General features: G+C 46.3%; 1 protein-coding gene across 1 annotated transcript in view; it reads right to left on the bottom strand.

The window, feature by feature from the left end:
- The window catches only part of ADAMTS9 (ADAM metallopeptidase with thrombospondin type 1 motif 9), a 275,988-nt gene that overhangs the window by 158,874 nt on the left and 100,594 nt on the right, over positions 1-16,520 (bottom strand). Inside the window, exons 15-16 of the mRNA XM_088473392.1 lie at positions 13,543-13,660; positions 11,497-11,592 (exon numbers count right to left, since the gene is read on the bottom strand). Coding sequence (XP_088329518.1) covers positions 11,497-11,592; positions 13,543-13,660 — 214 coding nt within the window. The remainder of the gene's footprint in view (positions 1-11,496; positions 11,593-13,542; positions 13,661-16,520) is intronic.

The following is a 16,520-nucleotide window of genomic DNA, read 5'->3' as shown; positions in this document are numbered from 1 at the left end:
GTTACTCAGATTGCTGATGGTCTCGCAGAAGATCCGATACTGGGACTTAGGATGCAGCACTTGGATCTGTGGTTCCAGCACACACTGATTTATTTTCATTCATAAACCAACTACAAAAAATTAACTACAGCACAAAGATGTGGATTTTATATACCAAAGAGTCCTTTAATGGCGATCAGGCAACAGTGGCAGGGTCAGGAGCTGATCACCAGGCACTCGCTGTATTTCATTTTACTGTGGATTTAATTTTTTTAGTCTAAAAGCATATTTGCACTTTGTCATATTTGCACTGATTCAGACCCGCTCGCAAGCGCTATTGATGGGCAGTGCGCATGCGCGAGCCCTGGAGCGAGCGCAAACAGCACTCGCTCCGGCGCTCGCATCCTACCACAAGGGTCTCGTCGCAAAGCCCGTTGGTCGCGATGGTCTTGACCATCGCGACCATCACCTGGCCGCTCACATAAGCTGTGGGTGGTAACCCACAGCTATGCGAGCAGCCAAGTGGCCGCAACTAAAAAAACAAGCGCCCGCCCTGATTCAGAGCGAGTGCTCGCTTTTTGCGAGCGCTTCTGAATCAGGGCCAGTGTACAGAGTAGGTGAACCGCTGCACCTAGCTTTTTCGGAGAAGTGCAGAGGGCACCATTTTAGGGGGGTTTCTGGCTGTGTGGAGAGGCACTCGGCCATTTCCACAAAAGAACCCGAATTTTGTGTCAGATTCGAGCTGGTGGATGTTTAGGTCTAATCCTGTAATCTTGCGCCTTCCAGTTAAACTTCGTCAAGAAGAGCATTTTAACACTCAGAGCCTGATTCAGCAAGGATCGCAGTTTCTAATTCGCACGCAATCGGCCGATTGTTGCATTCTGCGCATGCATCGCAGTGCGCAAACTAGCTATTGCGATTGGGACTGCGATCGCAGAGGCTACGCAGACCCCTCACAGAGTGATTGGCAGGAAGCACCATTTGTGGGTGGTGAGAGGGGTCGGTCGGGGAAACGCAGGCGTGCCAGTGCTTTCGCATGCCGTTGCAGGAGTGCATAAATTAGTCACTGCGATGCCATATGCAGTGTGAGATCTCATAGCGTACGTGATTGTTAGCAATTCCTGAGTAAGGTCAAGTGTGCGTGAGGCTGCGATGGTACTAGATTGTCACGATGGTTTCGCTATTCTGCTAAACATTACGGATGTGTGTAAGGTAAAGTGGGCGTCCTTATGTTGTGCTGAGTTTGCATTGTGATCGCAATAGATTAGCTTGCTATCGCAGTTGAACTGTGTGTATATACAGTATTGCGATCCGTAGTGAATCAGGCCTCAGTTTCCCCTAAATGTAAAAATAGCTTTAAACACACAAAACTGCCAAATGTGATAAAGACTGCCCCAATGTCCATCCACTGTCATTATAATTTTCCTTTATTTGCAAAGCACTGACTTACTACACAGCACAGTACACTGAGGGGATCATGATACAAACAAATGACATATAATAACATGAAATAGATGGTAAAGATGACCCTGCCCATAGGAGCTTACACTTTGGTGGGATATATAAGCATCGCAAACAGATTGCCATACACCCTGAACCTATTCGCCTGCATTCCTGCCTTTTTCATTGCTGATATTCAGATATTATAACCCTCTGAAACAGATCTTCCAATGTAGAGCTGTCCCGGAGATGAAAAAACTTCCGATTTATGACCAGGTTTCCAAATACGCATGTGCGGCCGCCTGTTCCCTACCATGGTGCGTCCTGATGCAGTTGTCAGGCTGGCATTTTTAATTAATTTATATTTTTGAAGTCTTTGTATAGATAATTTATTGCTCAAGTTAGTAATAAATTATTACTTTTGGGAAGGGGTCTGGAAGTGGTATTAGCGTTATTTGTGTGACTGGCGTAATAATGTGGCTCGGACACTGGGTAGCATATGGCGGCACCTGTCACAATAAATATCATATGGGGATACCTGACACAAGTGATGCTATGTGGAAGAACATAGTAATAGTTTCAGTGGGTATTGTGAGAGGCTTTAGATGTCTGGGAAATTGGAAGGCATGGATACCTAGTACAGTGGGAAGTATGTAGATGGCATCTGCTACATCTGGTACAGTGGATGGCATGAAAGGGACACATAGCATAGTAAAGGTCATATGCACATACACTGGGAGTAGGTCTGGAAATGGTTATGTCATAATGTTGGGGCTACACCCCAGGTCATTTAGGATGCCTCTAAAAACCCTGCTTGCGTTTCCTAGTATGAAAATAGAGATTTTCATACTTTCTTTCATTTTTTTAAATCTGATTGACATTTTACAGCGCCTTTAAATAAGTGCTTAATACATAGGAAAGCACTTAAACAAATCATCACAGAAAAGTGTCTGTTGCTGCTTTATTTGGCCCTTTTTTTTGGCTTTGAAATCTAACCCCTCCCCCTATAAAAATACTGTTTGTCCCTGGGCAGCCATGGAGCCTGGGCAGCATCCTGCATCGAACATCAGTTATATGGCCCCACTATTGTGGATATCTGCCAGTTCAAAGTAGCCAGGACACTTGTCATTGATGCTCGGCGGCACTTGCCGCCACCAAGAAAGCAAAGGTGAATGATTAGTTTAAGCCACAAGTGAGCCTAAGTATAAGTGAGTTTTATAGAATAAAACTGGAAAGTATTTGTACAGTACATCCTGCTAATCACTCTGCAGACCATTTAGGCTATTTGTGCTGAATATAGTATTCGTTTTGTAAATCACCTTCTCTAACTGTTATTAATTCCATCATGGAACCCTTTCATGTTCCATTAGTAATGCCAAACCCAATCATGCAACATTTCAGTAAAGGCCCACCATTACGTGAAGTAAACTGCTGGAGTACTGTGTTTCACAGCTGAGGAGACTGGTTGAGAGATTTAAACGGCATGGACTGGAAGCATGTAGTGAATAAGGAATCTGATTGGCCAGGAGTAACTACAACCCACCAAGGTGTGTCATTTAATACACACCTCCCGTTTTAGCCAACTGAATCACTAGGATGGGTTCAGTCCTCTCTACTAAGCCTGATCCGAAATGTGACAGCGACTAAGAAACCCAGCAGACACTAACTCCACCCAAAAGATACATAACTTGTGCTAGGGAGAGGATTGGTCATATGCAGTACTAGGACTTTTCCAGTGGCCTAGTGAAGCCACGTGGAATCCGACAAACTTTTATTTACTCTTAATTTATTATTGTCACATGAGACATGTGAGTCGGCATTAGGATAGCGGCCCTGCAGCCTGGACTCATTGGGGCCTGCACTGACATTTCTTATATCGCTGGAGGCTGTCCTATCCCCAGAGACCAGTCATCTTCTCATTTGTACTGTGGATGAGCCCTGCTCCCTGCCACCAGCACTGTATACGACATAGGATCAGTGAGAACTTAAGTCCTACTGCCAGACGGGAACCTCCATAGTACACGCACTGCACCACCCCAGCACTAGCTAACTATGTGTGTTGAGCTTCACCATTTGGGGCTCAGCACCAGGGGCATCAAGAGGGAGGTTGTGCAGTTACAAAGTTCTGGGTATGAGCCTGTCTAGCGACCAGGGCCAAGCTAAGATTGCATGGTCACAGCCCCTGTAGTGCAGCATGCACAGAGAAACAAAACATGGCCATGCCCACTTAACCTTATCCCGATAATAAAGGTTTTATAGTTGACCAACTCAGTACACAATGCTCTGCCTAACGCTTGGAGAATCTAGCAAGGTCTATAGGTGTTTCCTGTCTTTAGCAAAATACAGTAGAAAGACTTACGGCTGTCTCTGTTACAAATTGAATGAAGGAGTATCTGGTTTATCCAGAGAAGAGGTACAGTAAAGCCCCCATACACGGTGAGATTCAAAGTTGGTAAGATCTTTTGTACGATTTCCCTTGAAATTCTTCATAAGATGTGGTCAAATGGTGTACGATTGATCATTAAGATCATAGGATAAGATGCATAGAAGTGTATCACATCGTACACGATCAGTTGAGATCTCTCTGCAAAATCATCTGATCTGCGATCCAACTAGACGACGGCGGGGACGCGCATCGGGGTCGCAGATGACTCAAAATACAACTATTTTCAAACGATTGGTCTGTCCAACCTGCCAAAATCGGGTTCAAAATCGTCCCATGTATGGCCACCTTTAGTAACCAGGGATTGTGTAATGTATCAACATTTATCACCAAATATTGACTTGGTTGATTCACCAAGGCCATGATGTTTCATGCACTGCAAATACAAACTGATATTTCCTTAGCAGATAAGTGTAAAATCCCAAATTGTCTTCTCAGACATGTCCTGAAACGCCTGATATATTCAGTAAGGAAATTTGGGTATACTTTCAAAGCAAAGTACATAAACAATACAGTACACACTACACACAGCAGTGATAAATTGGCCTTTGGCGTTGAAAAGCATCGTAAACAAAGTATAAAACTTTGACAAGGTGAAGATAAAAAGGATCTTTGAAAATATGCCAAGAAAGGTTCAAGTACAACACACAGATTAGATGAAACAAGAGATATATTAGATCAATAGACAAATTATATCAACAGATAGGCAGAGAGATAAGGTTTGAGCTCTGTAGGACAAAGAGAGAGAGAGAGAGAGGGTGTTTCTGTGAGAGAGAAAGAGTGAGAGGAACAGTGCTTACAAGAGAGAAAAGTGGAGAGTGAGATATAGAGGGAGATGTACTAAGCTCTGGAAAGTGATAAACTACCAACCAGTCAACTCCTAACTGTCCCGTTACAGGCTGTGTTTAAAAAATGACAGTTAGCAGCTGACTGGTTGGTACTTCATCACTTTCCAGAACTTAATACATTTGCCCCATAGAAAGAAGTGGAGAGTATAAGAGAAATATTCAATACGATAGTGCTACTTTAGTATCCAAGTTGCTGCAAGTAGCAGCGGTGGATACAAAGACAAAGGGCCATATTCAATTTGGAGCGAAATGTCGGAATCGGCGATAATTTACGTAATTTTCGCCTATTTCAATTATCCCCGTATTCAATTTCAAAGACTTTTCGCAGGTTCGAAAAATCTCGGAAAAAAAACGGGGATAACTTTTCACCACTGAAATAGGTGGCAAAAAAAGTGCAGAATTGGGGTTTAGGGGTGCAGGCTTAAAAAAAAATAGCCTGCACCCCTGGGAATGTCATTTAAAAATAAACTGTAAAAAAAAACAAAAAACGGGACACCCCCAAAAAAATTAGGGAACACACTTCTAAAATAGCCAAATTAAATTCAGAGGGGTCCCCAAGTATGTGGCAAGTGTTTTCTTCATTGCGGGAGTAGCGGCAGGTGCATTTTTGCAGAATTAAAAAAAATAATTTAGGGACTTATAAATATGCTTACCCCCATCTTCATGTACCCCAAATTTGATAGGAATAGTTTTTTTTACCGAAAAAAAAATGTAAGTGCTATTCTTCACCCCTTCTTCATAGCCGCAAATATGCATCTACCGCAGCTATTAGAAACCCCGACTTCCTTCAGCAGGGAATATTTCCCGAAAATTCCTGTTTTTTGGCGATACTTACCTTTCCACACCTGCGATGTGGAGCGAAAAGTCCAGCACGGACTTTTCGCTCCCATATTGAATACCCCCCAAAGGGGCAATTCAACATTGCTCTAGGACGGAGACAGCTGATCTGAGAATCAGCTGTTCCCGCGTTCCTTATTACCACTACTTCTTTGCAGTGAAAAAATAGCTCTGCGAGTCCGACTCGGCAGTGATAGAGCATGCGAGAACTGGAGTTCACTCTTGTGCACTAAGTAGCCGGCGTCCAGCGGAGGGATCCGCAAGGATTCCTTTTTGTAATATGCAATTTCCATACGAAGGGCACCAAGTGCTTAGGTTTCCGCAGTCAAGCTCCAATAATTTTGTATCCCTCACTGTGTGCCTATGCTTTCTTCTCATTGTGAGCCTCTCCTCTATCCATCACTGTGTGCCTCTGCTACCTCCCTTTCAATGGGAACCTCTGCCTCCTCATACATTGCTGTGCCTCTGCTCCCTACCTCAATGGATAAACCTGCTCTACCTAATGGGAGCCTCTTATCTCTTCCTCTCTAACCGCCTCTGCACTTTAGCACTGGAAGTCACTGCTCACTGGTAGTCTCTGACCTCTCCCTTTCTGACCGCCTCTGTCTTCCACCACTGAAAGTCTCTGCTCTCTATGGGCCTCTTTTCATCACTGGGAGTTTGTGCTCTCCCCTCACTGGCAGTCTCTGCTCTCTCTTTCTCTTTCTATAACTGTGCATCACTGCTCTCACTCACTGGGTCTCCCTCATTGGAAGTATCTTCTTTCTAACTCACTGTGAGCCAATGCACTCTCTCTCTCTCTCTCTCTCTCTCTCTCACACACACTGGCTGTCTCTGCTCCCTCTCTGAGAGCCACTGTTCTCTCCCTCACTAGCAGTCTTCGCTCTCTCCCTCACTGGGAGACTCTGCTCTTCCTCTCTGGTTATCCTGGCTTGCTCCACCACAGATGACCTTCACTCCATCCCTGAACACTTTTGGTTTCTACCTCGTGAAATGCGGACGGTTAGTGGCGCCGAGAGGGGAGGGAAGCAGAGGCTGGGGCTGGTGTGAGTGGGGACCAGCGTCCGGTTAAGCACCGCTGCTGCCGTTCAGGTGCCCGGATTGGGGCGGATGTAGATGCAGGTGGGTTCAAGATGGGTAGGTGTCTGGGGGTCCCCAACGTGTTTCGGCACAGGTGCCTTCTTCAAGGAGGTGTGACACCAGCCCCAGCCTCTGCCAAACGACAGCGCTGCACGTGCTCATCACACCACCGCACGCAGCACAGGTTTCACCTGCACTGCATCCACGGACGTGAGCCACTGAAACAGTGCACGTCCCCCACCGCGGCATCATACTGGACTTTGAGAAGAACTGATCCCACACCAACGGACCTGGGCACCTACCGGTAGGTCGGCACCCATTCTCCTCACCAGTGCGGGACGCCGCAAAGTGGGAGCACCCCCTTCACCTCCAACAGGGCATCCCAGTTCAGAAGTCTGTCGACCATAGGTCCAGCAGGGAAGCATGCAGTAGTCAGGACCGCATGTCAAGGAGCCCCCTGAAAGGGTTGACCCTACTCCCCACACTGTGGATACGCCCTGTCACCCCAAATCACCAACAACTGGGCAGTGTGTGCTGCCATGAACCATCTAAGAGACATTTATCCTCCAGGAGCACTGCGCCTCCTACTGAGAAACTACCACCCCCTATGTGCACACACAGATACAATTAAACGTATTTGTTTCTTCCACCACCCATCCCGCCTCCAGTATTTCTGTTCTACAACAACACATCCACCACAACATACAGCCATCTGCTCCCCCCAACCTCCCCCCGTTTTTTCCCTCCTCCTTCTCCCCACCAATACACACACACAACCAAGGAGCGCACGTACCCTCCAATCTTACCATATCTATCCAATAGTAGGATCAGGTACCCCTACTGTACGGTGCAGCACCATCCACACCTGGACCCCCCCCCCTCTCTCTCTCTCTCTCTCTCCCCCCCCTCCCTCCTTTTTTTGTCCTCACACCTTCCCCCCTCCATCATCCAACCCCCTATATCCCACACCACCACCACCACCCCGAAGCGCATCCCAAACCCAGTATTACTAATTATTTTTTTCAGTTTTTATTGGGCGGGGTTGGGGCCATGCCTCCCTAATTTGGCCACCCCCCCCTCCACACCAGTGCCCGGGCCCATCGGAGCTCTCGACGGCCCTGTATCTGGCCCCTACCTCACTGATATATCAGCTCACAAAGTCTTACCCTCTGTCATAAATTACCTCAGTTCTCTCTCATACATCCATCTCTCAGCCAGTACTTCAGTCCACATACATCAGCACATGCGCTTGTCTCTCATGGTGAAGGCACAGCATGACATTTCTGTAACTACAACAAAACCAGCACTTGAACTCCCTGCATTTGCGGAATAACTGGAGAATAACACCAGAGACAGCAGTGCATAGGCAATGTCAGTTTCCGAGTAAAGAGAAGTGATCCCACAGACAGATAGCTGAGCCACTATTTTCTGCGGAGATCATCCTTAGACAAACAAATGCTTCAAGCACTTAGAGTGTCAGCAACATTAATCAAGGTGTAACCAATTCTTTGTAGCATCACAAGATGCATTTAAATGCAGTTCCATGAAAGTCAGACTGACGATGATCATTTACTAAAACGCCATCATGGCTGTTGGACACAGAACAGACCCATATAATTTACAATAACAATTTATATTTCAGCGCCAAGCCAATAGCCTGGCTTTAGATCGCCGAGAGCTGAAGAACAGAGTTTAGGTAAGAGCGAGAGCAGGAAGACGGGCAATGCCTGAATATCACTTTTTTTTATAACACCCTTAAAGAAACAAAATGTATAATAAACTAGGATTCATTTTTAAATATTTGTTTAACATAAACATTCAGCAAACTTGAATATAAATTATTCCGGACATATGAAGCCCTCCTACGTGGGCAGGGGTACCACAGGGTGACAGGATACTGCAGGTGGCATAGTGCCAGACAGCAATCACGGGGTGGTGTGGTGATGTTCCTGCTGGGCTGAGTGTGGTGCAAATAGACAGGGTGACAGCTCAGTTATACGGTTATTAATGGTTTTTATGTGATAGAGACACAGAACAAGTTGGGTTTTATTAACAACTAAGCTCAATCCAAGCTGCAAACATTCCTTTCTCTCAGAGGCTTAGGATTAGGGGTAAAGGCATTTGGATACTGCCACTACACAAGCTTCTAGCAATGCCAGATGGACTACACTCTCACTGCAGTACAGATAGTCTGTCCCCAGCAACTGGTTATAGCAACTTCTCTCAAAGGGGAGTTGTATCAAGCCTTTTAAAAAGAACAGTTACGTTGTCCAAAGCAACCAATCAGCTCCTAGCTATTATTTTATAGACTGTGCTAGATTAATGATAGCTGCAAGCTGATTGGTTGCTATGGGCAACTTCTCCACTGTTCCTCTCTAGGAGGTCTGATCAGGGACGTTTCTAGAGAGGAGGGGGCCCGTGTGCAGGCCCCCTCCTCTCCGCCCGTCGGCCGGCAGCGCACTGAGCTGTGCGCGGCCAGCGCCGGAGTTATAGACTCTGGGCACTAGAGTGTGCCCAGAGTCTATAGTGTATGCACGGGTCACTGGGAACATGGCCGCGGCGGCCATTTTCCCTTTACTGCGCATGTGCAAACGACGGAAAAATGGCCGCCGCAGCCATTTTCTAGTCGTTTTACAGCGCTGGACCCCTGCGCCGACGTGGAACTCCGGAGAGGTAAGTAATATTATGGGAGCAGGGTGTGCGGTGCGGGGCCCGTGTTCCCGCACACCCTGCACAGCCTCATAGGCCCACACAGAACCCAAACACTTCCTATCTAGAATATGTAAATTGGTCCAAGCCACTCCAACTGCAGACCCTGGGCAAACAACCCCCTCTTCAATATTTGTGGCTCACACCAATAAGGGAACAGCTATTATGCCATCAGGACAGAGATCAAAGCAGCCAGCTTGTGTGAAGGTAAAATGAAATAACATCCATATGTATATGTATTAAATATACAGTATCACCAAGCGGCCAAATCATGAAAAATGAAAGAACATATGGTCGACTTTAACTTTTAAACTGTGCATGTTAGTATTATGTATCGGTTAGCATCAGGTATGTAGACAGGAAGCCGGCGGGCGAAATACTTACCGCCGGCTTCCCGACTGTCAAATCCCGGCATGGGATTAATGATAGGCGCCGAAATCCAAATGCCTGTCGTTATCCACCCGCCGACATCCAGACGCCCGGCATACCGAACGAAGGTAAGCCGGGCGGCGGAAGCGGAGAGCCGCGGGGGGAGTGTTACGTTAAGGGCTCCCAGTGGGGACTTAGGGTTAGGCATCCCCCGGGAGGGTTAGGGGCAGGCTAGGGGGAGGAGTAGGGTTAGGCACCCCCGGGGGGAGGTTAGGGTTAGGCACCCCCCCGGGAGGGTTAGGTTTAGGGTGCGGGGAGGGGGGGTGAGGTTTAGGCACCCCTGGACGGGGAGGTTATGGTCAGGCACTGGGGGGGGGGGTTAGGGTTAGGCACCCCTAAAGGAGGGTTAGGTTTAGGGTGCGGGGAAGGGGGGTTAGGTTTAGGCACCCCTGGAGGGGGAGGTTATGGTCAGGCACTAGGGGGGGGGGGTTAGGGTTAGGCACCCCTAAAGGAGGGTTAGGGGGAGAAGAGGTTTAGGTATAGTTAAATTGCTTACCCTGTCTGGATCTTCTGTTGCCGGTCTTCCGGCGTCGGGATATTACATACCAATTCCTTAGTATCATGTACCTTTCTATACAGCTCCCAACTAGGGAGGCCAATCCCAGGATTGGGATTGGCGGGATCCCAGGATTTTGGCCTAAAAATGGCTGGGATTGAAATGGCTGGGATTTAAAAGGGATTAAATGGCGGGCAGTGCTGAGCACCTTCAGCAGAGTGCTCAGACGCTGCCCGGCTCCTCCTTCCCCCGGATGTGTGCAGTGCACTGCGCAGCGTGGCATGAGGCCGGCTGGAGAGCGCATCCCTCTACAGGCTGCCTTTACATAGCCCTGCCGCCTGGATCCCAGTAAGTCACTGTGGGGGCTCGGCGGGGGGCATTCGTTTTTAAAACCAAGCCAATCCCTGGTATCCCGGGATTGATTTCTTTCAATCCCGAATCATGGGATTAAAAAAAACGGCATAGGATTGGCCTCCCTGCTCCCAACATCCCGATTTTGGCTTGAAGTAACAGACCCTCTGACCTATTGTGTATATGTGCATATCGACAAATGTGAAGCTCGGAGCCAAGTGCATAGTGAACTGGGGCCAAAATCAACAGAGGAAGGAGCCTTTGGTGCACGTGGCAAATCAAAGGTGTCTTATAGGCCGGGAAGGGAGGATGGAGGCTGCCTAACACTACAGAAGTACTAAACATGCCCACTGGGGCTGTGGCCATGCTCATTAGGATGTAGCAAGGCCGTCAGTATGCCGCAGCTCTTCCTGAAAATCCACTTGCACGTCCTGGACACGCCAACACTAAACTGTGCGCAAACACCCTGCTACTCCCAAGCTACTCCCAATCATCTGCAAGTATAGTTACGTCAGAGAAGCGGGCACCTGTAGCTGCGGGCGCTCAGCTACATAGCAAGCGCAGTGCTAAAAATCTCAAGATCCGCCCAATAAAACTGACTTGAGTGCGATTCTGCATCACCCCAAAGTGCCTATGCTTTGTCGGCAGCCCCTAATGAATAGACAGGATGCATTCTCATGAATTCCACTAAATACCTGCCTCCACGTGCTCTTTAATAAGGTTTACAATAATACTACCAGCCAGTAAAGTGTCAGCACAATTTGCCTTCACCGGCAGTGACATGTTTAAAATCACTAATGAGGAGGCAGGAACGCTCGCCAAGTCTAAGACACAGTCTGTGCTTAACATTCCGTGTGCAATTCAAACAGAGAGTGTGGTCTCACCAAGGTAGTTATCGTCTTCCGGTTTCCCTGAGTAGCTGTGCTGCCGCACATCAATGTTTGTAGCGCCAGCTGGAATACGAACCACAGTATTGTAGCCTGGACAGGAGAAAGGATGAGGTATATGTGAGTTCAGATTAATGAACAGGAAGATCATTACAAAGGCTGTTTGATTTACTTTGCTGGCAAAGGCCTGTGGCATAACTTCAAAACACAACTTTCTATGTTGAACGGGAACAAAGGAGTACAACATTCCCATTTACCATGTAAAGCTTAGCTGGAGACTGTAGTCCATGCAGTGGTGTTTGAGAAGAGTCTTCTTTATATCACTATGTTCAGCTTCCAAACATCCATAGAGATGATTCATTTCTTACTGTTGCTTAAGTCGCACCAAATAGCCCCTTTTGGCCACCAGGTCCCGTGTGGCTTGGCCGCTCCGAGTGTCTTTTTCGCTCAAAATGTGCATTTAATGTGCCTAATTAAATCACATAGAAGTGCCTAAACTGTATTGCTAGCGTACAGTGATCCATTGGTTGTGCGATTTGTACATCTGTAAGCGACTGAGGGCCTGATTCAGAGCCGTGCGCTCAGAACGAGCGCCCGCTCTGAATCAGGGCGTGTTTTATTAATTGCGAAGTGGCCTTTTGGACGCTCGCATAGCTGTGGGTTACCACCCACAGCTTATGCGAGCGTCCATGATGATGGTCGCGATGGTCAAGACCATCGCGACCATCGGGCTTGTGACGAGACCCTGCGGTAGGGTCTCGCTGCCGCAAGCCCTGGAGTGATTTTGGCTCTATCAGAGCCAAAATCACTCCCACTGACATCACTAGTGATGTCAGTGGGGCCGGCCCCAGATGGTAGGCGTTCCCATGGGAACGCCTCCGTCTGGGCAGCCACGCCCCCGGCACGCCCACCAGCTTTTCCTTGTGCCGGGTTCCGTTGTCCTTCACCTGCGACTTTGTATATGTGTAAAACAAATTCCTGAGTGGTCAAAGTCGCAGCCCGGTATCTCTAGTACACCGTGAGTGGCTTTGACACTCAGGGCCTGATTCAGAGTCGCTTGCGCACGTGCGAGCCCCAGAGCGAGTGAGAACTGCACTCGCTCGGGGCTCGCAAAAAAACTTGGTGGGTGTCGATGTTGATCGACAGCTCACCCCGTTTTGTAGGCGGGTCGGGGGGTGGGGGTGGCTGCACAAACGGAGGCGAAGGAACGCCTAACGTATGTGGGCGGCCCTACTGACATCACACGCTATTAGAGCAGGAAGTTCACTGGGGCTTGTGGTGGACGAGACCCTACCATAAGGGTCTCGTCGCAAGCCCGATGGTCGCGATAATCGTGACCATCGCCAGGCCGCCCTCACGACCACCCATAGCTATACGAGCGGCCTGGAGGCAGATTTTTTTTTTTTTTTAAATCCGCCCTGATTCAGAGCGAGCGCTTGCAAATAGCGAGCGCCTCTGAATCAGGACCTGAGTCTGTGATGAAACTATGACGCAAAAAATGAAAGAAAAATAGAGCATGCTGTTCCTTGTGGTGCCCCATGTGGCGTACAGGTAACCAGTAAGTGAGGACACATCTGTAGTCATAATGGAACTACAACACTACAAATCGCAGAATCTCCTCTCAGCTTCTGCTACATGTGTGACAATTTTCCTAAGTACCCTTCAGTCCTATATGTGGATTTTCAGGAAGCATCAAAGCACATTTTTCACCCACTAAGGTGCTTTTTCATCCGTCCAATACATTCCAATCATATAAAGTGCATCAAAACTCGCACCGTTGGAGAATTCACTAACGCTCCGGAAGACACAGGTTAGAACCTTTCAGTAACTTCACACTGTTCTACTAGTCAAGGGGACTGACAGGTATATATATATTAAAAAAAAAAAGCGGAAATATCCTTATAAGTGAACATGCCGTCTGGACATACGGAATGTAATCTGTCAATTCACTGGGCACCAGCGATGTCAGTGAAGCATTAATAGCAATATTCATGAGACAATACTACCGATTCAGCACAACCAATGCTCTTTAGTGGTACCTACCATAATGCACTATGTTATACGTTCCAGCGACAGTTTTGCAGGATGAGTTGTCTCCACCACAGACACCGCACTTATCTCTTCTGGCTTTTGAGTTTAGGACGTGATCGCAACCAGCTTGCTTTAAAAAAAGATGTTGAAAAGATCCATGAGGACAAACAAAAAGTTAAGGGCACCATCTGAATCACTTTTTTGTTCCTGATTACAGTACATTGAGTGCGTTTTTCTGCATGACACAGATTGTCTAACACGGCAATTTGACAGGAGCTGGAGGAAGCTAAGTATATAATTGGCTGGGAAGCCTCTATAGGGTGAAATGACACTTCCTGGCGGCTACTGATTTCCTGTGTCTCCACCTGTTTAAACAGCATGATAAAAGTGTCACCAGAAGTGCAGTGCTATCAGGCAATGATTTATACAGCCAGCTAGAAGTAGGAGAAACCAATACACAGCAAAAAGGAAGCTGAGATATTGACGTAATGATAATCCAGCGAGCATTTTACTACAGGGCAAATTAAAGGTAATCTAATCTGAAAATGTTTCTTTGTGTAAATGTCCTTGATAAGGTGGAATGTATATAGTTTAAGAGTATTTAGAGGCATAAGTTTTAAGGCCTCTACACACTACACAATATTTTTAACGATTTGGCCGATTCCGACACATCGGAACGACAAATCGTTAAAAATGTGTAGTGTGTAATGCTGGGCATACACTATACAATTATCGGTCAGATATCTGTCCAATCTGGCTGGTTGGAATGAAAACATGGTAATGTATGGGGGCAAATGACAGTCGATCATATGGACTTAAAGACTAGAAAACGGGCAAAAATCAATTGCTCAAACTGATTAAATTTGTGTGTTTAAACCAATTTGTCTGACAAACCGTTTTGGTCTGTTTTCCAGTGTTTGTGAGCAAATGATGTATGTCATTTGCTCCCATACATTACCAGATTTTCATTCCAACCAGCCAGATTGGACAGATATGTGACAGATAATTGTATAGTGTATGCCCAGCATTGTGAGCGCTCTCATGGGGGCGTCAGCCTCATCGCCTGATCTTTTGCACATTCAGTACGATCAGGCGATGCGGCTGACTATCTTCAGAAATTTAAATAAAAAGTAAAAGATGCTATTTAAATATGTTATTTAAAATTAAATATTATTGAACCTTTCAAAGTATTAGTAGTCTAAAAACAATGTGTTATTTTCAATCCAATATTCTATTACACTTGTATTTGATTAGTCTGTTCCCCCAATGACCTGCAGGTGGCACTGCTGTTACTGCTATCCATGCAGAAGTTTAGTCAGGAACAAAAAAAACTCTTCCCTCTTAAATATGTTATTTGGATAATCAGGACATGACACTACAAATATAATGATACTTGTGTACGTTTCTTCAATTAAATAGATTACATTGTTTATTTTTTTTTATTTTGTACATAATCTAAATCAGTGTGTTTTGCTAATAGTTCCCCTTTAAATTATAGCAATAAAATGTCTAAAGATATATCCAAGTCTGCAGGGTCCAAAATTCAACTGCAAGATGATAACAATATGAGCCACATTTGTGATAAAGGAATATGGCGGAATCAGGAAGATGTGAGAGTCAGCACCAGCCCATCCACCACCTGACTAAGGCCCCCAAATACTAACGAGTTTTATCACCAAAACGAGTGATAAATTTCACAGTGTATGATAAATGGTGCTCCAGCCAATCAGCTCCTCACTGCCATCTCACAGGCTGTGTTTGAAAAATGGCAGTTGGGAGCTGATTGGCTGGCACCTTATCACTTTTCACTCCGTCTCCTAACACTGCTTAGTAAATAGACCCCTTAGTGTAAAATGTACTAGTGCTGGGACTCCAAATCCAACTATGGTGACATGAAGCTGTGGAGATACATCCAACCTCTTGACATTTCCCCAGGGAAAGCCAGAATACCCATTACAGATTATAGTTAGATCTAACAACTTTTGCCAAAAAAAGTAGGCTCTTCTATTAACAAACTGTCCCAAATGTCATAGGTTCCAATTTGCTGGTCATGGTGCAATTGCAGTGACATAGCTGTTAGATTTAAAGCAGCAATTAGCTATAATGCAAAACCAAGTTATTTTTTACCTCACACCAATTGCTGCTTTATTAGCCAGAAACGTGCCGGGACAAGCAAATCGGTGCCAATTATATTTGGGCCAATGGCTGGTGAGAGCAGTGATGGGCAACAGGTAGCCCTCTGAGCCTTACCTGCAGCCCCCAGCTACTTCCCTCATTATTGCCAGATTTATTTATTATACTGTAGCATGTAACACTTGTTTAAAATGCCTGCTGATAGGTTATTACAGGTAGGTTTATATTTCTGTGCTTACATGGACTGTTTTAACTTATTACTGAAATGAAGGGTAATGTGCGGCACCTTTGAAGGTTAGGGGGCTGCCCGTGGAGCCCCCGAAGAGTATCAGGCTGCCTACCACTGGGTTAAAAAAATATTTCGCTTCACTTGATCTCCGCTCTGACTGACAGAAGGGGTAACTTGCCCTTTTGCCTGGGCATAAACACAATAGTTCTTTTGAGAGCAACACATCACTAATACTGCCAAATCTTAAAAGATCATTCAAACAAAAGAGCCAAACAGTGTTGGCATTTGCACATTTCTTTAAATGCCTTATGCTGGTTTAAGACACAGGACTGACTAAGTACATTTTCCAAAAAATATGTTAGTAATTAATAACAATACTCCTTAAGAGTCATTATTATCACAATCCGCATTATTAATGAGATAAACGTCCCTGTGGAAGCATGATGCAATTTGGCGAGCGAAACGCGTTGGTGACGCCACACACACACACACATGGAAGCAGTACTGACCCCGACCCCCTCCAGGCTGCTGCATGCATTCATCAGTACGTCTGACTTGCTAGAGCTCGATCAGCAGGGACTGAGGACCTCATTCAGAGTCGGTCGAAGCGGCCACACAGTCGTGCGCC

Source organism: Taudactylus pleione, unplaced genomic scaffold, assembly GCF_031769625.1.
Source record: "Taudactylus pleione unplaced genomic scaffold, aTauple2 ptg000135l, whole genome shotgun sequence".
NCBI lineage: Eukaryota > Metazoa > Chordata > Amphibia > Anura > Myobatrachidae > Taudactylus > Taudactylus pleione.
Note: the sequence above shows the minus strand (reverse complement) of the source record. Positions and strands in the feature narration are given on the sequence as shown.